The 25,668-nt window shown below is 46.2% G+C and overlaps 1 protein-coding gene across 3 annotated transcripts in view; it reads right to left on the bottom strand.

The window, feature by feature from the left end:
* Positions 1-23,241, bottom strand: part of LOC141133767 (phospholipid scramblase 2-like) — a 50,193-nt gene extending 26,952 nt beyond the window's left edge. Inside the window, exons 1-2 of one of the 3 annotated variants that reach the window (XM_073623321.1) lie at positions 23,125-23,241; positions 6,773-6,930 (exon numbers count right to left, since the gene is read on the bottom strand). In XM_073623321.1, the coding sequence (XP_073479422.1) occupies positions 6,773-6,922 (150 nt within the window). In that variant the 5' untranslated portion in view covers positions 6,923-6,930; positions 23,125-23,241. Of the gene's footprint in view, positions 1-6,772; positions 6,931-15,495; positions 15,866-16,164; positions 16,294-23,124 lie in introns of those variants that run through there. The other 2 variants (XM_073623322.1, XM_073623320.1) reach the window with 2 other exon arrangements.
* Between the last annotated feature and the right edge of the window lie 2,427 nt (positions 23,242-25,668).

Below are 25,668 nucleotides of genomic sequence, written 5' to 3'. Positions count from 1 at the left end.
AAAACACCCCAGGCAGCTCCACCTCTCCTCTACTTCTAGATCAGCCTTTCTCAACTTTTTCAACAAAAGGAACCCTTGAATAAACTTTCCAGTCTCAGGAAACCCTGATAATAATTACTATATCTACAAATCATGATACATTAGTGCGATGGTCAGTGAGAAGTATGCTCCTTACATGTGTGGTCATTGGGAAGAAGTACCCCCTTACAGAAAGCTAAACAGATTATTGGTGCCAGTGGTAACTTTTCTTAGTGGCAGGAATTGCTCATGGAACCCCTAGCAACCTCTGGAGGAACCCTAGGATTCCTTGGAACCGTGGTTGAGAAACCCTGTTCTAGATCCTTTTAGAAAGAAGAGGGAGGTCTCAGTGATGCTGCCTGTGATTCACCAGCTGCTACCCTGAGCCACTCCCAGCCCAAAATCACAACAAACAGGCCTGGCTACCAGCAGGCCTGCCTAAATGTATCTACTCTGTACAAAAATCCTACCTATAGCACCTAAATTACCTAGAGGGTGCTACATGGAGGAACAAAGAATGACAACTGAGGAACAAAGAGGGACAACTAAGGAATAAGGTATGACAACTGAGGAACAAAAGGAACAAAGAGGGACAACTGAGGAACAAAGAGGGACAGATAAGGAACAAATATGGACAACTGAGGAACAAAGAAGGACAACTGAGGAACAAATATGGATAACTGAGAACCAAAGAGGGAAAACTGGGAAAAATTAGGAAAAACTGGAAAACAAAGAGAGACAACTTAGGAACATAGAGGGGAAACTAAGGAACAAAGATGGAAACCTGAGGAAGAAAGAAGGGAAATGAAGTACAACTGAGGAAAAATTGAACAAAGAGGGACAACTGAGGAGCAAAAAGGGAAAACTGAGGAACAAAAAGGCAAAACTGAAGAGGGATAACTGAGGAAGAAAGCAGGAAAATGCAAGAGCAAAGAAAGAAAACTAAAGAACAGAGATGTACTACTGAGGAACAAAGACAGACAATTGAGGAACAACTGAGGAACATAGAGGGACAAGTGAGGAACAAAGAAGGACAACTGAGGAACAAAGAGGTACAACTAAGGAACAAAGAAGGACATCTGAGGAACAACAAAGGACAACTAAGGAACAAGGTATGACAACTGAGGAACAAAGAGGGACAACTAAGGAACAAGGTATGACAACTGAAGAACAAAGAAGGACAACTAATGCCGCGTACACATGAGCAGACTTTCCGGCAGACTTGGTCCGGCGGACCGGACTCCGTCGGACAATTCGATCGTGTGTGGGCTCCAGCAGACTTTTTCTTCCCAAAAGTCAGACGGACCTAGAAATAAACCATGTTTCAAATCTTTCTGACGGACTTATGTCCGGTCGAAAAGTCCGCTCGTCTGTATGCTAGTCCGACGGACAAAAAACGACGCTAGGGCAGCTATTGGCTACTGGCTATGAACTTCCTTGTTTTAGTCCGGTCGTACGTCATCACGTACGAATCCGTCGGACTTTGGTTGATCGTGTGTAGACAAGTCCGTTCATTTGGAAAGTCCGTCGTAAAGTCCGTCGAAAAGTCAGCCGGACAAAGTCTGCCGTAAAGTCTGCTCGTGTGTACGCGGCATAAGGAACAAATATGGACAACTAGAGAACCAAAAAAGGGAAAACTGGGAAAAATTAGGAAAAACTGGAAAAAAAAAAAAAAAGAAAGAGAGACAACTTAGGAACATGGAGGAGAAACTAAGCAACAAAGATGGAAACCTGAGGAAGAAAGAAGGGAAATGAAGTACAACTGAGGAAAAACTGAACAAAGAGGGACAACTGAGGAGCAAAAAGGGAAAACTGAAGAGGGATAACTGAGGAAGAAAGCGGGAAAATGGAAGAGCAAAGAAAGAAAACTAAAGAACAAAGAGGTACTACTGAGGAACAAAGATGGACAACTGAGGAACAAGTGAGGATTAAAGAGGGACTGAAGAGTGATGAGTTTGGTTTTAAAATGGCCACTTGGGAGCTATGTACCCAGGGCCGGCACCAGCATAAGAACACTTAGGTGACCACCTTAGGGTGTCAGGATAGGGAGGGGCAGCAAAACGCATCTTCCCCTGGATAGACCAAAATCCTCACCCTGCCTGTGTCTCTGTAGCCTGTCACCTTCCCGTGTATTATTGCAGTGCTGGGTATACTGAAAGGCACCCCTCTGCTCACACCTTCGGCAGCACATACGACTGAACAGAGACCGCTCTCACCAGTGATAGCTAACTCCTATCTACAGTCCAAGACTTCACAGGGGGTGTTTCTATGGTAGACAGAGCAGTAGCCTTTCACCCCCACACCTGTCCATCCACCCTCACAATTGGAGCTACTGATTGGAGGGGGGGGCTGCCAGGTATTCGCTGGAAGGGGCGGGCTGAAGAGCGTTGCTGTGGGTGGCAGGTAGTGCAAAGAACCAGACTTCCTCCTCGCTATTTTAAAATCACTCCTCTGCCCGCCGCTGTGTACCCTGACCAGTGCCATATTCTTCACCAGACACCGGGAGGGACCATTGTCCATAATGTACCAAAACATTTAGCTCATGCTTCCTAGAAAGGATGGTAAATGTAAAAAGGAAAAGATGTTGCCAGGGTCAATGTGAACGGAAGCTTCAGAAGCTTTCAACACCCATGTAGAAAAAACAGAAAACACAGATCATGTGACAGCTAAATAAAACGTATCCTTATTATAAGAGAAAGCTACAAAACCAAAGATAAGACCATATTTGGTGTAATAAATGTTGTACACTATATTGGTTTATAAAAGTTTATATCTCAAGGAGCATATGATAATATCAAATGACTCACTAACACAAGACTAAAGACAAGGGTGGATTGGTCATAAGTGAGAATTGAGTGGCATCGCGTATGTTTCTTATGCATTCCAGGGCTTTTTTTTCTCAGAAAATAGGTACAGGAACTCAACCACGACAACCGTATACCCTCTAAATTGCATCAAATAGTGGGTGTGGTCAAATTTCACCAAGAACATTGGGAGGGCCTTAAAGGGGCATTAAATACCAGGAGTGCACTACTTGCAGAGTTTGGGGGTGCTTTACGTACATAGTGCCAAGTTCAGGGGTGCTTTACACACAGAGTGCAGAGTTCAGCCTTCTTCCACAACTGCTCACCTCTGCATCTCCCATCCACATCTCACTTTGACCCCTCTTCAGCTCTGACCTCTACATGCAACCTCCCCACCTTCTCAAAAGCACCACCATCTTCCACATCTTATTTTTGTTGCTGTATTAAACTGAAGCACCCAGCCGACTCTTGTCCCTCCCCCGCACATTGTAGGTGGCACCTCCTCCCTCGCTTGGAGATCATCTAGTTGGAGTGCCAGCATCCACAAAGGACCCCCGTGCACTTGCTTCTCCCTTGATCCCATCCTGCACTCTGCGGATCTGTTGGAGACAAGCTATCACTGGTCAACACAGAAGCTGGACTTCTGTGTTCACAGGTGATAGTGGTGAGCAAGGAGCAGGAGGCCAGAGGTTTTGGAACTGAATTCCACCAAGTTCCAGCTGAAAAAAAAGCCCTGTGCATTACCAGTATTAAACCCCCTCCATCCACCGGTCTGGAAACGAAATAAAAAAATTCATTGTCAATCTCTGGCTGAAATGACCCGGGTCATAGTACATCGGGAAACTACAAAACACACCATAAAGTAACTGTAGATCAAAAGAATATATAGCATTGAAGCTATAAAAAGATATGTACACTCATATACTTTGGTAACACAAGTTGCTAATCAGCCAATCACACGCCAGCAACTCAATGCATTTAGGCATCTAGACGTGGTAAAGACGACTTGCTGAAGTTCAAACCGAGCATCAGAATGGGGAAGAAAGGGGATTTTGGCGACTTTGAACGTGGCATGGTTGTTGGTGGCAGACGGGCTGCTCTGAGTATTTCTGGGATTTTCACACACAACCATCTCTAGGGTTTACAGAGAATGGTGGGGGAAAAAAGAGAAAATATCCAGTGAGCGGCAGTTACATAGTAGGTGAGGTTGAAAAAAGACACAAGTCCATTAAGTCCAACCTATGTGTGTGATTATATGTCAGTATTACATTGTATATCCCTGTATGTTGCGGTCGATCAGGTGCTTATCTAATAGTTTCTTGAAAAGATTGATGCTCCCCGCTGAGACCACCGCCTGTGGAAGGGAATTCCACATCCTAACCGCTCTTAGAGTAAAGAACCCTCTACGTAGTATAAAGTTATCCTCTTTTCTTCTAATTTTAATGAGTGGCCACGTGTCTTGTTAAACTCCATTCCGCGAAAAAGTTTTATCCCTATTGTGGGGTCACCAGTACAGTATTTGTAAATTGAAATCATATCCCCTCTCAAGCGTCTCTTCTCCAGAGAGAATAAGTTTAGTGCTCGCAACCTTTCCTCATAACTAAGATCCTCCAGACCCTTTATTAGCTTTGTTGCCCTTCTTTGTACTCGCTCCATTTCCAGTACATCCTTCCTGAGGACTGGTGCCCAGAACTGGACAGCATACTCCAGGTGCGGCCGGACCAGAGTCTCGTAGAGCGGGAGAATTATCGATTTATCTCTGGAATTAATCCCCCTTTTAATGCCAATATTCTGTATGTTTTGTTAGCAGCAGCTTGGCAGTTGTGTGGAGGAAAATGCCTTGTTGATGTCAGAGGTCAGAGGAGATCGGACAGTCTGGTTCCAGATGATAGAAAGGCAACAGTAACGCAAATAACCACTTGTTACACCCAAGGTATGCAGAATACCATCTCTGAATGCACAGCACATCCAACCTTGAAGCAGATGGGCTACAGCAGCAGAAGACCACACCGGGTGCCACTCCCGTCAGCTAAGGATCACCAAAATTGGACAATAGAAGATTGAAAAAACGTTGTCTGATCTGATGAGTCTGGATTTCAGCTGCATATTTTCTTGGCACACTTTGGGCCCCTTAGTACCAATTGAGCATGGTTTAAACACCACGGCCTACCTGAGTATTGTTGCTGACCATGTCCATCCCTTTATGACTACAGTGTCCCCATCTTCTAAAGGCTCCTTCCAGCAGGATAATGCACCATGTCACAAAGCTCCAATCATCTCACCACTGGACAATGAGGTCCCTGTACTCCAATGGCCTCCACACTCACCACATCTCATCCAATAGAGCACCTTTGGGATGTGGTTAGAGTTGCCACCTCATCCCTTTAAACCTGAACACCTTTGAATTACACAGGTTCTGAGGCTAATTAAATGCAGATAAGTCACCAAGTGAGTTTAATTACCTGCCACTAGCAGTGGCTGCTAGTAAGTGTCTCTGAGTGAGAATAGAAGCTGTGTGCGTTGAAGGGCTTGAAGCTGAGTGCGTCCAAGAAACCCAAAGCTGTGTGCGTTGAGGGGCTTGAAGCTGTGTGTGTCCAAGGAGCCCAAAGCTGTGTGCTTTGAAGGGCTTGAAGCTGTGTGCAGCCAAGGACCCCAAGACTGTGTGCATCCAAGCAGCTCATTTGAGAAGCCTGTACCTATAGCAGCAGTACTACTGAAGAGTAGCCAGCTTCCAGCCTCCAGTGTTTCCATTTTAATAGCCTGCCAGACCACGCCCATGAGGAACAGTTGGTGAAAACTTGTGAGAGCACTCACCAACACTGCTCCTCCTCACTTTTTACTTATAGGGATCTATTGATTGGAGATGTGTTGGTGAAGGGCTGTTCTACCGGGAATACCTGTAATCAAACGCAGAGCTGCCCTGTGAAATTCGTCCACACCAAGGAAACCGTCCTGTGCTGTGACACCGAATTGTGCAATGAACACTTGATGCCAGATCTAGGAGAGGATCCACGGATAGAGTGTCTGGCATGTCAAGGAAATCCCTCATCTTGTGGAGGCAGCAATCATCCAAGCCTGAGATGTGGGCCATCCCAGAAATCCTGCATTGAGGTCTCCATCTCCACTGCACTCGGTCAAGTTCCCTCCTTTTTGATTATCCCCTATGTGGAGTCCATCTACCGGAGGGAGCGCCTCCTCCCCATAGACGCATCAGAACGTCAGCATCGATCAGACCAGGACGAGTACAGTTCCTAACGGATTCATATAGGCACTTTTATTGTGTCATCAAGGTGAGAGTTCTGGGAGCCCCGAGTGGGTATCCAACACCACGAAAGTCACCAGATCTCCTATCAACGCACTTGCACTTTTAAGGTCACATTTTATATTTATATTTATTTACTTCACTTGATTTACCAGCACTGTAGTCACGTTTTATTCACCCATGGACTATCTTATATTAAGTTGTTTTTATTAATTGTGGATTGTTATTTATGGAATCTTACCACCCAGTTTACTTATTCCTCATTATTAGCAAGTTCATTTAGAGGTTTTGCGCGAAATCTCATACACAATTATTCTCTATTGTGCAATTATTAGTTTAATTACCACCTTAATTCGCCACAGAACCTGTGTAATTAATATGTGTTTGGGTTTAAAGGGATGAGGTGGCAACCATAGATGTGGTGGAAACGGAAGATTGGCATCATGGATGTGCAGCCGACAAATCTGCAGCAACTGTGTGATGCTATCATGTCACTATGGAGCAAAATCTCTGAGGAATGTTTCCAACACGATTAGAGATTAGATTTTTTAGTAGTATATACTGTATATAGATATTGTCTTTTTATTTAATTGCCCATGTTTTGTGCTTATAGAGAATGAACATGTAGCATGGAAGGAGCTGACACCTAATAGTGGATGATTATACACATTACAAGGAATGATCTCACCTGTAGCAGTCTTTGGAGTCCTGGAGGGACACCTTTAACCAGTGCACTTTCTCCAGTGTGTGATGACATTGGGTAGCTCTCAGGAGGGGCGGTGGTTGTGATGGCTTCATAATTAGGAGGAGGTTCTTGGTAGGCTTCTTTCTGCATCATAACTGTTTCTAACAAAAAAAAATAAAAATATTATAGTGACATTGAAACCACGAAATGATGAAAAGCCAAAAAGACTATCTTCCTCACAGCTCACAGGACCGGTGGAAAGAGGGACTGAGCAATACGCATATCTGTGGACACCAGAGATTTGGCAGTGTCTGTGACTGAGCAACACATAAAATGTTAAAGGAAGAACTGGCCAACATCTTTGAAAAATGAAAGAATATTAACTGGGCAATATTCATATCTTTGGAACAGGGTATGACAACTGATTAACAAAGAGGGACAACTAAGGAACAAATATGGACAACTGAGAACTAAAGAGGGACAACTGAGGAACAAAAAGAGAAAACTGAGGAACAAAAAGGGAAACTGAAGAAGAGGGATAACTGAGGAAGAATGTGGGAAAATGGAAGAGCAAAGAAAGAAAACTAAATAACAAAGAGGTACAACTGAGGAACATAGGGGGACAAGTGAGGAACAAAGAGGGACTGAGGAGTGATGAGTTTGGTTTCAAAATGGCCACTTGGGAGCTATGTACCCAGGGCTGGCACCGGCATAAAGCCACTTAGGTGACCACCTTAGGGTGCCAGGATGGTTGTGATGGCTTCATAATTAGGAGGAGGTTCTTGGTAGGCTTCTTTCTGCATTGTAACAGTTTCTAACAAAAAAAAAAAAACATATTATAGTGACATTGAAACCACAAAATGATGAAAAGCCAAAAAGACTATCTTCCTCACAGCTCACAGGACTGGTGGAAAGAGGGACTGACTAATACTCATATTTGTGGACACCAGGGACTTGGCAGTGTCTGTGACTGGGCAACACATACATGTTAAAACAGAAAGAACTGGCCAACATCTTTGAAAAATGGAGGAACATTGACTGGGCAATATTCATATCTTTGTTTTATTAGGGCTAGACAACCTGTTACCCACAATCACCATGAACTGGGCAATACTCACATCTGGAGGCACCAGGAATTGGACAATACATAGCTCCTTTGCTATCAGGGACTGGGTAATAATATATAATCCTGGGTAACACCTCTGGACCATAAAGACTGGACAATCAGAGATTGGTCAATAGTATCTACCTTATGCACCACAAACTGCACATGAGAGGATTACATCATGATTTAACCAGTTGTGGACACTGGACATACTACTCACACCCAACAAACTTCATGGATGTACATTGCCTTATTATGCCCCTCATGAGGGCTTGAGGTAAAGGCTTATTAATATACTTGGCCAGGGTGGATTTCTTATGGGAAATGTTGATCAGTGTTGAGTAGGGCTCATTCTGGTCAATGGCCCATTGACCTGAGTGAGCCTTTCTATGCACACTCATCACCCTCACAAGCAGTCTACTCTGGTCCATTACAGTGCCTTGAAAAAGTATTTATACCCCTCGACATTTTACACATTTTGTCATGTTACAACCAAAAACGTAAATGTATTTTATTGGGATTGTATGTGATAGACCAACATAAAGTGGTACATAATTGTGAAGTGGAAGGAAAATTATGAATGGTTTCAATTTCTTTTACAAATAAATATGTGAAAAGTGTGGCATGCATTTGTATTCTGCTCCCTTTTACTCTGATACTCCTAACTAAAATCTACTGGAACCAATTGCCTTCAGAAGTCACCTAATTAGTAAAGTCTACCTGTGTGTAATATAATCTAAGTATAAATACAGCTGCTTTGTGTTCTTAGTGAACAAACAGAATCATGAAGGGCAAGGAACACACCTTGACAGGTCAGGGATAAAGTTGTGGAGAAGTTTAATAGGTTATAAAAAAAATATACCAAGCTTTGAACATCTCATGGAGCACTGTTCAATCCATCATCAGAAAATGAAAAGAGTATGCCACAACTGCAAACCTACCAAGACATGGCCGTCCACCTAAACTGATAGGCCAGGCAAGGAGAGCATTCATCAGAGAAGCAGCCAAGAGGCCCATGGTAACTCTGGAGGAGCTGCAGAGATCCACAGCTCAGGTGTGAGTTCGACTCGAACTTGAAGCTCATCCCTAGTTGTGCACTCCACAAATCTGGCCTTTAGGCCGGGTTCACACTGGTACGACAAATGCTCCGACACTTGGAGCTCATGTCGCATGACGTGTGAAAATCAATGTTTCCCTATGGGAGCCATCTTAACTGGTCCGACACAAGTCGGTCCGACTTTGAAAATGCTCCCTGCACTACTTTGGTCCGACTTTGATCCTACTTCAGCCCATTGAATATCACTGAAGTTGGATCAAAGTTGGATCGCCGTCTTAACTGATCCGAGTTTGGCATGCGACTTGTGCTCTGATGATCTTGAAGGGGAACTCCACGCCAAATTAAAAAAAAAAACAGCATTGTTTCCCCCTCCAAGAGCATACCAGGCCCTTAGGTCTGGTATGGATTTTAAGGGGAGCCCCCATGCTGAAAAAACGGCATGGGGGTCCCCCCCCAAAATCCATACCAGACCCTTATCTGAGCACACAGCCTGGCAGGCCAGGAAAGGGGGTGGGGACGAGTGAGCGGCACCCCTGAATCGTACCAGACTGCATGCCCTCAACATGGGGGGGATGGGTGCTTTGGGGCAGGGGGGCCCCAAAGCACCTTGTCCCCATGTTGATGAGGACAAGGGCCTCTTCCCGACAACCCTGGCCATTGGTTGTCGGGGTCTGCGGGCAAGGGTCTTATTGGAATATGGAAGCCCCCTTTAACAAGGGGGCCCCCAAATCCCGGACCCCCACCTTATGTGAATGAGTATGGGGTACATTGTACCCCTACCCATTCACCTAAAAAAAAGTGTCAAAAATAAAACACATTACACAGATTTTTAAAGTAATTTATTAAGGCAGCTTTGTCGTCTGTTTCGATCTGTTCTCCCCTCTCTGGCCCTTCTGTGTCCTCCGCTAACGTCTTCTGCCGCTGACATCTTCTGCCTCTGACAGTTCTTCTCCCCTCTCTGGTTCTTCTCCCTCTGTCAGCTGTCTTCTGCCGGGTCTCCTCCGCTATCTTCACGCTCTTTTGCTCTGTCTTCTCTGCTGTCTTCTCCCTCTGTTCTTCTTCCGACGTTGACTCAACGCTCTCCCCGCTCCAATGCCGGGTGCCACTATTTATATTGGCATGGGGCAGGGTCACCGGAGGCACGCCTCTTATGATGTCATAATGGGTGGGGCCTCCTGATGACGTCACACGGTGACCCCGCCCCATGACAATATAAGTAGTGGCACACTGCGCACCCGGCTTTAGAGCGAGAGAGATCGTTGAGTCAACATCGGAAGAAGAACAGAGGGAGAAGACCGGACAAAAGAGCGAGCAAAAGAGAAAGAAGATAGCGAGCAGATAGCGGAGGAGACCCGTCAGAAGACAGCGGACAGAGGGAGATGAACAGGAAAGAGAGCGGAGAAGAACCGGCAGAGGCAGAAGACATCAGTGGAGGACACAGTAGAGCCGGAGAGGGGAGAACAGATCAAAAAAGAGACAACGGAGCTGCCTTAATAAATTACTTTAAAAACATGTGTAATGTGTTTTATTTGACACTTTTTTTTAGGTGAATGGGTAGGGGTACAATATACCCCATACTTATTCACATAGTGTGGGGGCCAGGATCTGGGGCCCCCTTGTTAAAGGGGGCTTCCAGATTCCGATAAGCCCCCCACCTGCAGAACCCGACAACCAACAACCAGGGTTGTCGGGAAGAGGCCCTTGTCCTCAACATGGGGACAAGGTGCTTTGGGGTGGAGGAGCGCAGAGCCCCCTGCCCCAAAGCACCCACCCCCCTATGTTGAGGGCATGCAGCCTGGTACGGTTCAGGAGGGGGGGCTTGCTCGTCCCCACCCCCTTTCCTGACCTGCCGGGCTGTGCGCTCGGATAAGGGTCTGGTATGGATTTTGGGAGGACCCCAACGCCGTTTTTTCAGCATCAGGGTTCCCCTGAAAATCCATACTAGACCGAAGGGCCTGGTATGCTCTTGGAGGGGGAACCCATGCTGTTTTTTTTTTACATTGTGCGCGGAGCTCCCCCTAAAGGATTCATACCAGACAGTGCCTGGTATTGTCGGGGATTAAAGTCGGATCCCTGTTCATTGAAGTTGGACGCATGTCAGATTTCAAGTTGCAGGGCAAAGTCGGATCCAAAGTGGTACGACTGTCGTGTTGTACCAGTGTGAACCCGTCCTCATGGAAGAGTGACAAGAAGAAAGCCATTGTTGAAAGAAAGCCATAAGAAGTCCCGTTTTCAGTTTGTGAGAAGCCATGTGGAGGACACAGCAAACATGTGGAAGAAGGTGATCTGGTCAGATGAGACCAAAATTGAACTTTTTGGCCTAAAAGCAAAACACTATGTGTGGGGGAAAACTAACACTGCACATCTCCACCATGAAACATGGTGGTGGCAGCATCATGTGGTGGGGATGCTTTTCCTCAGTAAGGAAAGAGAAGCTGGTCAGAGTTGATGGGAAGATGGATAGAGCCAAATACAGGGCAATCTAAGAAGAAAACCTGTTAGAGTCTGCAAAAGACTTGAGACTGGGGCGGAGGTTCACCTTCCAGCAAGACAACGACCCGAAACATACAGCCATAGCTACTATGGAATGGTTAAGGTCAAAGCATATCCATGTGTTAGAATGGCCCAGTCACAGTCCAGACCTAAATCCAATTGAGAATCTTTGGCAAGACTTGAAAATTGCTGTTCACAGACGCTCTCCATCCAATCTGACAGAGCTTGAGATATTTTACAAAGAAGAATGGGCAAAAATGTCCCTCTCTAGAGGTGCAAAGCTGGTAGAGACATCCCCAAAAAGACTTGCAGCTGTAATTGCAGATAAAGGGGGTTCTACAAAGTATTGACTCAGGGGGGCACCATACAAATGCCCCCCCCCCCACACTTTTCAAATATTTATTTGTATCATTTATCATTTTCCTTTCACTTCACAATTATGTGCCACTTTGTGTTGGTCTATCAAATAAAATGCCAATAAAATACATTTACGTTTTTGGTTGTAACATGACAACATGTGGGAAATTTCAGGGGGTATGAATACTTTTTCAAGGCACTGTATGCCCTGTCCTTCTGTCCCTCTGCTCTCCCCCCTTACAATTGCCAACATTTCTAGACTGCAGTTAGTTATTATGCTACGGTAATACAGCAGCTGTAATAAGTAATAAGTAATGCTACTGTCAAAAAAAGAATGCCTGATACAGTGTTTATAAACATCGTTCAGGCAGACGATAGACAGACACAAAGTAGCATTGTTTATAAACATTGATCAGACGGGAGATAGAGAGATACAAAGTAACATTGTTTATAAACACTGATCAGACGGGAGATAGATAGATACAAAGTAACATTGTTTATAAACATTGATCAGATGGGAGATAGAGAGATACAAAGTAACATTGTTTATAAACATTGATCAGACAGGAGATAGAGAGATACAAAGTAACATTGTTTATAAACACTGATCAGACGGGAGATAGATAGATACAAAGTAACATTGTTTATAAACATTGATCAGGCGGGAGATAGAGAGATACAAAGTAACATTGTTTATAAACATTGAACAGACAGGAGATAGAGAGATATAAAGTAACATTGTTTATAAAAATTGTTCAGCTAGAGATAAATACTGTCGATAGAAATCGACATTGCTACTTTTGTATTTTTTGTACTCTGTTTATTTATATGCAGACAATAACAGTTGCGGTTGAATTGCTTGTCAAGTTAACGACGCCCCGAAATCAGTTCGCAAAACGTCCATGTGATCCGATTCTGGTGTGGCAAAAAAAGTGTCCTGCGCGATTGTGGTGCAGATGCGCTGCGATTTGAGCCATACAGAATGAATGGCACAAATCACACTGCTGCAGAAGCACATGTGATCTGAATAGGAATGCGGTGCGATTCCTGTTCAAATCACATGCGGTTCTTGCCCCACATCAGTGTGAACCGGCACTCACTAATTTATAATTGATCATAGGGGTTGATTTACTAAAACTGGAGAGTGCAAAATCTGGTGCAGCTGTGCACAGTAGCCAATCAGCTTCTAACTTTAGCTTGTCTAGTTAAGCTTTGACAAAAAACCTGGAAGCTGATTGGTTTCTATGCAGAGCTGCACCAGATTTTGCACTCTCCAGTTTTAGTAAATCAACCCCCATAGTCCCTATGTCCAATCCCTCATTAAAGCGATATTAAAGCTTTTTTTTTTAAATTAAAATAACAAACGTGATACTCACCTGCTTTGTGCAGTGGTTTTGCACAAAGCAGCACCGATCCTCCACTTCTGAGGTCCCCTGCTGGCGTCCAGACTCCTCCCCCCTGCCCAGTGCCCTCATTGAAATCTGCTTTCCATGGGGGGCATTGCGAGCTGCCCTGTCTGGATCTATTGACATAGAGTGGGCAGCTCAGCCCTGCCCCCCCCCCCCCACTTGCCTAGCACAGTATTTGATTGACAGCAGTGGGAGCCAATGGCCCAGGGGGTAAGGAGACAGGGGTGAGTGCCACTGCTCTCGTGTACATCACTGGATCGGATCAACTTCCAACACCCACTAAATAGACAAAGATGAAGAAAGAATCTCCCTCACATCCTGAGTTGTCTGTCACCTGTCATGTAGACAGGAAGAAGGCAACATCTCCTAAAAATGACCTATAAAAGCCCGACAGAGGTTCTCACACCTCACTCCATCAAGAACTAAAGTAAAACAGGCCATCATCTGCCCTTAGCTAACCAAAAATCTTTATGGGTCGTATTGTTGAATAGCAAGATCTGCTGACCGACAAAGACAGGGATGGCTCTGATTGATACAATAATCAATAAGTAATAATAATAAAATAAAGCCTCAATAAGTATGATCAGTGTACTAATCTGATTTATTATTAATAGGTAATAAGAATAAACTCTCAGTGAATGTGGATGGAGATGTCATCAGTGTCCTGATCAATACAATAATCAATAAGTAATAAAAATAAAATAAACTATCAGTGAATATGGATAGAGATGTGATCAATGCCCTGACTGATACAATAATCAATAAGTAATATTAAAAGTAAAATAAACTCACAGCGAATGTGGATGGAGATGTGATCATTGTCCTGATCAATACAACAACCAATAAGTAATAAGAATAAAATAAATTATAAGTTAATGTGGATGGAGATGTGATCAATATCCTGATTGATGCAATATCCAACAAGTAATAAAAATGTAATAAATGATCAGTGGCTCTGATTGATACAATAATCAATAAGTAATAATAATAAAATAAAGCCTCAATAAGTATGATCAGTGTACTAATCCGATTTATTATCAATAGGTAATAAGAATAAACTCTCAGTGAATGTGGATGGAAATGTTATCAATGTCCTGATCAATACAATTATTAATACATAATATGAATAAAATAAACTATCAGTGAATGTAGAGAGAGATGTGAGTAATGTCCTGATTAATACAATAATCAATAAGTATTAATATGAAGGATAAACTCTCAGTGAATGTAGAGAGGGATTTGATCAATGTCCTGATCAATACAATAATCAATAAGTAATGAGAATAAAATACGTTTTTATTTCATGTGAACAGAGATGTGACCAATGTCCTAATCAATTCAATAATCAATAAGTAATAATAAGAGGAATAAACTCTTCGTGAATGTAGAGAGAGATGTGATCAATGTCCTGATCAATACCACAATTAATAATTAATAAGAATAAAATAAGTTTTCATTGAATGTGGACAGAGATGTGACCAATGTCCTGATCAATTCAATAATCAATAAGTAATAATAAGGATAAACTCTCAGAGAATGTAGCGAGAGATGTAATCAATATCCTGATCAATACCACAATTAATAAGTAATAAGAATAAAATACGTTTTTTTTATTGAATGTGAACAGAGATGTGACCAATGTCCTAATCAATTCAATAATCAATAAGTAATAATAAGAAGAATAAACTCTCGGTGAATCTAGAGAGATGTGATCAATGTCATGATCAATTCAATAATCAATAAGTAATAATAAGAAGAATAAACTCTCGGTGAATCTAGAGAGATGTGATCAATGTCATGATCAATTCAATAATCAATAAGTAATAAGAAGAAGAATACACTCTTGGTGAATGTAGAGAGAGATGTGATCAATGTCCTGATCAATACAGCAATTAATAAGTAATAGGAATAAAATAAGTTTTAATTGAATGTGAACAGAGATGTGACCAATGTCCTAATCAATTCAATAATCAATAAGTAATAATAAGGATAAACTCTCGGTGAATGTAGCGAGAGATGTGATCAATGTCCTGATCAATACCACAATTAATAATTAATAAAAATAAAATAAGTTTTCATTGAATGTGGACAGAGATGTGAGCAATGTCCTGATCAATTCAATAATCAATAAGTAATAAGAAGAAGACTAAACTCTTGGTGAATGTAGAGACAGAAGTGACCAATTTTCTGATCAATTTATTAATCAATAAGTAATAATAATAAGAATAAACTCTCAGTGAATGTAGAGAGAGATGTGATCAATGTCCTGATCAATACAATAAGAAAAAAGAATAAAAGGACTTACATGGTAGAAGATCCTAGTGTGAGGTATAAATCTCGGGGGGAAATGATCAACGCCTAGAGAAGGTGGAAGTCAATTTCTACACGGGAAGAGATCAGAGGAGGATGAGAAGATTATAGGTGGAGGACGAGGAGGAGGAGATCATAGGATGAGGAGGAGGTCAAAGGATGAGGAGGAGGACATCAGAGGAGGAGAAGATCATAAGATGAGGAGTCCCAGGGAAAGGCGAGGATCGTACAATAGCTGGCACTTCCCGGGACGGGCAGAGGATATCAGAGGACGGAGAACAGAACTTTCCCAACAATGTAGTTGCCAACATTTAAAAAAAAAAGTTTCCTTGGATGCCAGTTGTTTTGCAAGTCACTGCAGGCAGAGAATATACTTTTATTAGGGGCGGAGCATTCATTTAAAATGGGCGTGGTTCTACAACAGGTATATCATTAACCCATTTTATAATGGAATAGTAAGATATTGTATACATGGAAAGGTCCTAGATCAGGGATCCTCAAACTACGGCCCTCCAGCTGTTGCAGAACTACACATCCCATGAGGCATTGTAAAACTCTGACATTCACAGACATGAGTAGGCATGATGGGAATTGTAGTTCCTGAACACCTGGAGGGCTGCAGTTTGAAGACCCCTGTCCTAGATCATGATAAGGACAGACACACCGCCAGGAAGGTAAGGTGACACTTGTGGTATCAGCTCGTCGGGTCGAAGGCTTTTGTAGTAAAACAAATCCGAGGACACTCTGAATCAGTTGCTCGTGCGCTCCTGTTTGTAGTGACGTAAGTCCCCTGGAGTGCCGTCTGATTGCTGGGATTGTGAAAGGTCTGCAGCTCCCAGAGGAGGGACGGAAAAGGTGGCCGAATACACAACAACCATTTTCTGCAGCCCTCCTACTCACTCAATGAGCTTTAATTATTGTGTCACATGGGAGAGTCTGACACAGGAAACTCACCCTCATACTACAATAAAACTCTTCTATTACATTCACCTCGAAGAAGAATGTCCTCAAACAGTCAGTGACTACGTAGCAACCAGTAATTCCCCTTGCAATACCATAAATGCTTTGGTCAAATGCAGTGGCAGCTGGTGCTCAACATTTTCGGGGGGAGCGCAAACAAACTGAAAAGTTCTGAAAAAAACCCCCCATCAATTGCAGCCTCGCTGTGCCATCAAACGCAACCACTGTGCCCATCAATTGCCGCCACTGTGCCCATCAATAGCCACCACTGTGCCATCAAACGCAGCCACTGTGCCATCAAATGCAGCCACAGTGCCCATCAATTGCCGCCACTGTGCCCATCAATTGCCACCACTGTGCCATCAAACGCCGCCACTGTGCCCATCAATTGCCACCACTATGCCCATCATTAGCCACCACTGTGCCATCAAACGCAGCCACTGTGCCATCAAATGCAGCCACTGTGCCCATCAATTGCTGTCACTGTGCCCATCAATTGCCGCCACTGTGCCATAAAACCCAGGTACTGTGCCCATCAATCACAGCCACTGTGCCATCAAACACCGCCACTGTGCCATCAAACACCGCCACTGTGCCATCAAACGCAGCCACTGTGCCCATCAATTGCCGCCACTGTGCCCATCAATTGCCACCACTGTGCCCATCAAACACCGCCACTGTGCCATCAAATGCCACCACTGAGCCATCAAATGCCGCCACTGTGCCATCAAACACAGCCACTGTGCCATCAAACGCGGCCGCTGTGCCATAAAATGCCGCCACTGTTTTATCAAACGCTGCCACTGCCATCAAACGCAGCCACTGTGCCCATCAAACGCAGCCACTATGCCCATCAATTTCCGCCACTGTGCCCATCAATTGCTGCCACTGTGCCATCAAACGCCGCCACTGTGCCATCAAACGCCGCCACTGTTCCCATCAATTGCCGCCACTATGCCCATCAATAGCCACCACTGTGCCATCAAACGCCGCCACTGTGCCATCAAATGCAGCCACTGTGCCCATCAATTGCCGCCACTGTGCCATAAAACGCAGGTACTGTGCCCACGCCCATCAGTCACAGCCACTGTGCCATCAAACACCGCCACTGTGTCATCAAACACCGCCACTGTGTCATCAAACACAGCTACTGTGCCCATCAATTGCCGCCACTGTGCCCATCAAACTCAGCCACTGTGCCATCAAACACAGCCACTGTGCCCATCAAACACCGCCACTGTGCCATCAAACGCAGCCACTGTGCCATCAAACGCACCCACTGTGCCCATCAATTGCCACCACTGTGCCCATCAATTGCCGCCACTGTGCCATCAAACGCAGCCACTGCGCCATCAAATGCCGCCACTGTGCCATCAAACGCCGCCACTGCCATCAAACGCAGCCACTGTGCCCATCAAACACAGCCACTGTGCCCATCAAACGCAGACACTGTGCCAAATGCTCCCACTGTGCCCATCATATGCTCCCACTGTGCCCTCCCACCCGGCACTTACCCTGTCTCTCGATGGGGCAGCGGTTGATGGCGGTGAACGATCTCCTCAATGTCTTCTTTCATTCTCTGCTATGATTGGACGCCTGTCCAATCACAGCGCCTGTCGTTTCAGCCAATCAGGTGACGGGTAACAGACCCGAGCACCTGTTTGGAGGAGAGGCGGTTAGGAAAGCGAATAGTCATTTGCATGACTACGTAGCAACCAGTAATTCCCCTTGCAATACCATAAATGCTTTGGTCAAATGCAGTGGCGGCTGGTGCTCAACATTTTCGGGGGAGCGCAAACAAACTGAAAAGCTCTAAAAAAAAACCCCCATCAATTGCAGCCTCGCTGTGCCATCAAATGCAACCACTGTGCCCATCAATTGCCGCCACTGTGCCCATCAATAGCCACCACTGTGCCATCAAATGCAGCCACAGTGCCCATCAATTGCCGCCACTGTGCCCATCAATAGCCACCACTATGCCCATCAATAGCCACCACTGTGCCATCAAACGCAGCCACTGTGCCATCAAATGCAGCCACTGTGCCCATCAATTGCTGTCACTGTGCCCATCAATTGCCGCCACTGTGCCATAAAATGCAGGTACTGTGCCCATCAATCACAGCCACTGTGCCATCAAACACCGCCACTGTGCCATCAAACACCGCCACTGTGCCATCAAACGCAGCCACTGTGCCCATCAATTACCGCCACTGTGCCCATCAATCGCCACCACTGTGCCATCAAATTCAGCCACTGTGCCATCAAACGCCGCCACTGTGCCATCAAACGCAGCCACTGTGCCCATCAAACACCGCCACTGTGCCATCAAATGCCGCCACTGAGCCATCAAATGCCGCCACTGTGCCATCAAACACAGCCACTGTGCCATCAAACGCGGCCACTGTGCCATCAAATGCCGCCACTGTGCCATCAAACGCTGCCACTGCCATCAAACGCAGCCACTGTGCCCATCAAACGCAGCCACTATGCCCATCAATTTCCGCCACTGTGCCCATCAATTGCCACCACTGTGCCATCAAACGCCGCCACTGTGCCATCAAACGCCGCCACTGTTCCCATCAATTGCCGCCACTATACCCATCAATAGCCACCACTGTGCCATCAAACGCAGCCACTGTGCCATCAAATGCAGCCACTGTGCCCATCAATTGCTGTCACTGTGCCCATCAATTGCCGCCACTGTGCCATAAAATGCAGGTACTGTGCCCATGCCCATCAGTCACAGCCACTGTGCCATCAAACACCGCCACTGTGTCATCAAATACCGCCACTGTGTCATCAAACACAGCCACTGTGCCCATCAATTGCCGCCACTGTGCCCATCAAACTCAGCCACTGTGCCATCAAACACAGCCACTGTGCCCATCAACCACCGCCACTGTGCCATCAAACACAGCCACTGTGCCATCAAATGCACCCACTGTGCCCATCAATTGCCACCACTGTGCCCATCAATTGCCACCACTGTGCCATCAAACGCAGCCACTGCGCCATCAAATGCCGCCACTGTGCCATCAAACGCCGCCACTGCCATCAAATGCCGCCACTGTGCCCATCAAACACAGCCACTGTGCCCATCAAACGCAGACACTGTGCCAAATGCTCCCACTGTGCCCATCATATGCTCCCACTGTGCCCTCCCACCCGGCACTTACCCTGTCTCTCGATGGGGCAGCGGTTGATGGCGGTGAACGATCTCCTCGATGTCTTCTTTCGTTCTCTGCTATGATTGGACGCCTGTCCAATCACAGCGCCTGTCGTTTCAGCCAATCAGGTGACGGGTAACAGACCCGAGCACCTGATTGGCGGAGAGGCGGTTCAGTGTTAGGAAAGCGAATAGTCATTTGCATGACTACGTAGCAACCAGTAATTCCCCTTGCAATACCATAAATGCTTTGGTCAAATGCAGTGGCAGCTGGTGCTCAACATTTTCGGGGGAGCGCAAACAAACTGAAAAGTTCTGAAAAAAAAACCCCCATCAATTGCAGCCTCGCTGTGCCATCAAACGCAACCACTGTGCCCATCAATTGCCGCCACTGTGCCCATCAATAGCCACCACTGTGCCATCAAACGCAGCCACTGTACCATCAAATGCAGCCACGGTGCCCATCAATTGCCGCCACTGTGCCCATCAATTGCCACCACTGTGCCATCAAACGCCGCCACTGTGCCCATCAATTGCCACCACTATGCCCATCAATAGCCACCACTGTGCCATCAAACGCAGTCACTGTGCCCATCAATTGCTGTCACTGTGCCCATCAATTGCCGCCACTGTGCCATAAAACGCAGGTACTGTGCCCATCAATCACAGCCACTGTGCCATCAAACACTGCCACTGTGCCATCAAACACCGCCACTGTGCCATCAAATGCAGCCACTGTGCCCATCAATTGCCGCCACTGTGCCCATCAATTGCCACCACTGTGCCATCAAACTCAGCCACTGTGCCATCAAACGCCGCCACTGTGCCATCAAACGCAGCCACTGTGCCATCAAAGGCAGCCACTGTGCCATCAAATGCCACCACTGTGCCATCAAATGCACCCACTGTGCCCATCAATTGCCGCCACTGTGCCCATCAATTGCCGCCACTGTGCCATCAAACGCAGCCACTGTGCCATCAAATGCGGCCACTGCGCCATCAAATGCCGCCACTGTGCCATCAAACGCTGCCACTGCCATCAAACGCTGCCACTGCCATCAAACGCAGCCACTGTGCCCATCAAACGCAGCCACTATGCCCATCAATTGCCGCCACTGTGCCCATCAATTGCCGCCACTGTGCCATCAAACACCGCCACTGTGCCATCAAACGCCGCCACTGTGCCCTATCAATTGCCGCCACTATGCCCATCAATAGCCACCACTGTGCCATCTAACGCAGCCAATGTGCCATCAAATGCAGCCACTGTGCCCATCAATTGCTGTCACTGTGCCCATCAATTGCCGCCACTGTGCCATAAAACGCAGGTACTGTGCCCATCAATGACAGCCACTGTGCCATCAAACACCACCACTGTGCCATCAAACACTGCCACTGTGCCGTCAAAAGCAGCCACTGTGCCCATCAATTGCTGCCACTGTGCCCATCAAACTCAGCCACTGTGCCATCAAACACAGCCACTGTGCCCATCAAACACCGCCACTGTGCCATCAAACGCAGCCACTGTGCCATCAAACGCACCCACTGTGCCATCAAACGCACCCACTGTGCCCATCAATTGCCGCCACTGTGCCCATCAATTGCCGCCACTGTGCCATCAAACGCAGCCACTGCGCCAACAAATGCCGCCACTGTGCCATCAAACGCCACCACTGCCATCAAATGCAGCCGCTGTTCCCATCAAACACAGCCACTGTGCCCATCAAACGCAGCCACTGTGCCAAATGCTCCCACTGTGCCAAATGCTCCCACTGTGCCCATCAAATGCTCCCACTGTGCCCTCCCACCCGGCACTTACCCTGTCTCTCGGTGGGGCAGCAGTTGATGGCAGTGAGTGATCTCCTCGATGTCTTCTTTCATTCTCTGCTATGATTGGACGCCTGATAGGCGTCCAATCACAGCGCCTGTCGTTTCAGCCAATCAGGTGACGGGTAACAGACCCGAGCACCTGATTGGCGGAGAGGCGGTTCAGTGTTAGGAAAGCGAATAGTAATTTGCATGGCACTCGCTGTTTACCTTTTTAGATGCCTATTAGAGCCTGTGGCTCTAATGAGGTGCTTCAAAAAAAATACCCTGCCGCTGTAATAAGGGGTGGCAGCAACGGCCATAGATAGATTCATGCAGTGCATGAATCTATCTATTGGTGATAGAGGGGGTGGCAGGAGAGAGGGGGCGGCGCCCATGCGCTCTTATGGGCGCACTGCCAAAGGTCAGATGTATGAGAACAATTGAGCACTGATACTTTTTTATTTTATTTGCACTAACATCCACATTTTCAGGACAAGCTTTCTGGGTGTCTACCCCCGTTCTTCAAGGTCCAAACATCACTAATGCACAAAGCTTTTGAAGAATGTTAAAGTAAGACAATCTCTGAAGTGAAATAGAAACAAAATCCAAAAATGTACGCAGCAATCATAATTGAACCAGGATAGTTAGTGAGATAAGACAGAGGGGGAGAGTTATAGACCGGGAGGAGGGAAAAGTCAGAGGTTGGTGGGGGTCATGTTTAGACAGCAGAGGTCCACATTTAACCTTTAGCCTTTATTATCTTTTGTGACAAATCAAATTATCATTCGTAGTTCAAAAGTTTTCCTTTCCTGAGTAGTTTTGAAGTTCCCTTTAAGAACTAAAACCATCATGTCTTCAATAGTGTGGTCCAGACCAGTTGTGAGAAATGATGTCCTACAGGAGTGCAGAACTCATCTTCCTTATGTTCCTTGATGGTGCGTCTGTGCAAACTCATCCTTGTTCCCAACTTCTGTCCTGTTTCGCCAACATAAGATACTTGGCTACCTCTTTTGCATTGGATGAGGCACAAAACGTTACTGGAGGTGCAGTTGCAAGATCCTGTGATACTGAAGGTCCCTTTGTGTGTGAGATACTTTTTGATGGATTGATTTGGTTAATGTTAAAAAGAAAAACTTGCGCTTAGTGTAAAAATTGTGTCCACTCACCACTCATCTGAATACATGATGATAAACAAATGATATACCCTCCTTGCCAAATGCATCACAAGGATGTACGGCGGCAGAGCGCCTCTTCTGTGCCAGATAATGTACCTAGTATGTGACCTGAAACTTTCCAGGCAGGGGGCGCCGACCAGTGGCGTTGAAGTTGGTGAAGTTTTAGGATGGGGGGGCACCAGGCCCCGCCCTTCCTTTTTGACCCCTCCCACTTGGTGAAAATGGGCGTGGTTTCAGCTAAATAGTGGGGGTGGCTCTAAGGTGGTGTGGTTAGTGTCTGAGTTGAACGAAGGATGGAGGGAGAGAGGGATGGAGGGACAGCAGGCCCAGATCCTACACAACAATAGAAATAGGTGTATTCTAGAAAGTTTAACAATCAGCAGATAAAGATACTCCAATAACCTGGTGTTATCACTTCAATTATCCGGCACCATGGTTGTTATGGTGTCAGAATGATTGAAGCGCATTATTTCTATTATTACTTTGTAATATTAAATGAAATCATTCAACTCACCATAATGCAGAATCAGTGGGAGCCCCGAGTGTGTCACTAGCCATGTCGCCTGCCACCAGATGCCATCAAGTGTCCCCAGCGGAGTCCCTCCTTACATCAGGTGCCCCCAGTAACGTCCCTCCTTACATGCAGCCTGTGTCACATAAAATGCAGCCTGTGTCACTACCAAATTGCAGCAGCATGTGTCACCACCAAATTGCAGAAGCATGTGTCACCACCAAATTGCCACAGCATGTGTCACCAAATTGCAGCAGCCTGTGTCACCACCAAATTGCAGCAGCCTGTGTCACCAAATTGCAGCAGCATGTGTCACCACCAAATTGCAGCAGCATGTGTCACCACCAAATTGCAAAAGCATGTGTCACCAAATTGCAGCAGTATGTGTCACCAAATTGCAGCAGCATGTGTCACCAAATTGCAGCAGTATGTGTCCCCAAATTGCAGCAGTGTCAACAAATTGCAGCAGTGTCACCAAATTGCAGCAGTATGTGTCCCCAAATTGGAGCAGTGTCACCAAATTGCAGCAGTATGTGTCCCCAAATTGGAGCAGTGTCACCAAATTGCAGCAGGATGTGTCCCCAAATTGCAGCAGTGTCACCAAATTGCAGCAGTAGGTGTCACCAAATTGCAGCAGTAGGTGTCACCAAATTGCAGCAGTATGTGTCACCAAATTGCAGCAGTAGGTGTCACCAAATTGCAGCAGTAGGTGTCACCAAATTGCAGCAGTATGTGTCACCAAATTGCAGCAGTAGGTGTCACCAAATTGCAGCAGTGAGTGTACCCAAATTGCAGCAGCGTGTGTCACCACCAAACCCCCCTCCCCCCGTTACTTACCTTGCTATGTGTTGTCCTCTCCAGCTGTGTCTCCTGTGGAGAGCTCCGTTGTTCTCATACTTCCTGTTTCCTCGAGAGAGAAGCAGAGAGTGACATCATACTCAGATGTCAATCAAACCGCCCGGCCATAGTAATAGATACTAGAGCCGGGCGGAAGCTACTCGGTGCTTCACAAAGCACTGCAAGGCGGGCTAAATGCCCGCAAATGCAGCGCCACATCTGAAATTTCGTGATTGCATAGACGTGGCGCTTCCCATAAGTGCACTGTGTCCGGCGTCCAAACACAGTGCACTTAAGGACCATTTTTTGTATTTTTTTTTTTAAAGGGCCAGCTTTAAAATTTTTTTTTTTTTTTTGACTGCCTGGAGGGGGGGGGGGGGGGGGGGCGGCGCCCAGGCACCCCCTATGGATGGGCCGCCATTGATGCCGACGCGCTGCTTCTGCTGTGATTAGTCATAACAAAAGCCAATCTGCAGGTGTCGGCCAATGTATGTCTGCCGGTACACGTCGATCTTCTGGGAGAAAAACACAAAAAAGGAGATCTGCCTATGTAAACAATGCATAGCTCCGTTCTGACTGGGAGAAGCAATGCATTTTGGGAAGAAAATCCATCACATCCCTTAGTAAAAGCAGCCCACAGTACACACAAACACTGGTTAGGCACACATTTAACCCTTTAATCGCCCTAGATGGGAACCCCCTTCGCAGCCAACATCATTAGTACCAGTGGGGGAATTTTTGTGGGGGGCAGGGATTTATGCTGGGTCATATGGAGAACGAGAGGATTTGAGCTAGGGGGGTTTGGGCAGTGCCGGGACAAGGTCATCTAGAGCCCAGGACGAACATTCCAAATTGTGCCCCCCCCAAGATTTAAAACATTATGTGTCAGCAAAATCCCCCCCCCCCCCAAAAAAAATTGAGCACTAATCTGCATGTTCACCCCCTAAAGCTAACCCCCCCCATTACAAATCCACAACCTGCTGAAATCCCTTCTCCCAGCACAAATCTTTGCCCCCCCATCTCCCCCAGCTCACACCCTCTCTCCCTCTATATGCCCCCACCACAAATCTATTCCCCCCCCCAAAAAAAATTCCCCCCTCCTAGCACAAATCCTTTACCCCTTAGATTTCCCCTCCAAGCAAACACACACACTCCAAATCCCCCCTTCTAGCACAAATTCCTCTCCACAATCCCCCATCCTAGCACATATATCCCCCCCACACACACAAATACCCCCAATCAGCCCTACTAGCACAAAATACCCCCCTCAAAAAAATATATTTCCCCTCTACCGTACTACATTTATAGCACAACCCCCCCCAAAAAATCCCCCCTCCTAGCACCAATCCTCTTCCCCCATCCCACCTCCCTAAATTTGCCATCCTAGAACAATTATTACCCCCTGCCGCTCCCCAAATTCCCCTTCTCAACACAAATCCCCTCCCCCTAATCTCCTTGAGGTGCCCCAGCACCTCACATGATACCATGGTGCCCAGGGCAGCCGACCCTCCTGCCCACCCCTTGTCCCGGCCCTGGGTTTGGGGGGGGGGAAATATTTGGAAAGGGGGATTTCAGCAGGGGGTGGATTTTTGTTCGGAGGAGGGGGAATTTATGTTTAGGGAGTAAGCATGCAGGTTAGTCGCCTTTTTTTTTGGGGGGGGGGGGAGGGGGGCAGGATTTTTGCTGACACATAACGCTAATACATCTTGG

This window comes from Aquarana catesbeiana, linkage group LG03 (assembly GCF_042186555.1).
Source record: "Aquarana catesbeiana isolate 2022-GZ linkage group LG03, ASM4218655v1, whole genome shotgun sequence".
NCBI lineage: Eukaryota > Metazoa > Chordata > Amphibia > Anura > Ranidae > Aquarana > Aquarana catesbeiana.
The sequence above is the reverse complement of the archived record's forward strand: the minus strand, read 5'-3'. Positions and strand labels throughout refer to the sequence as shown.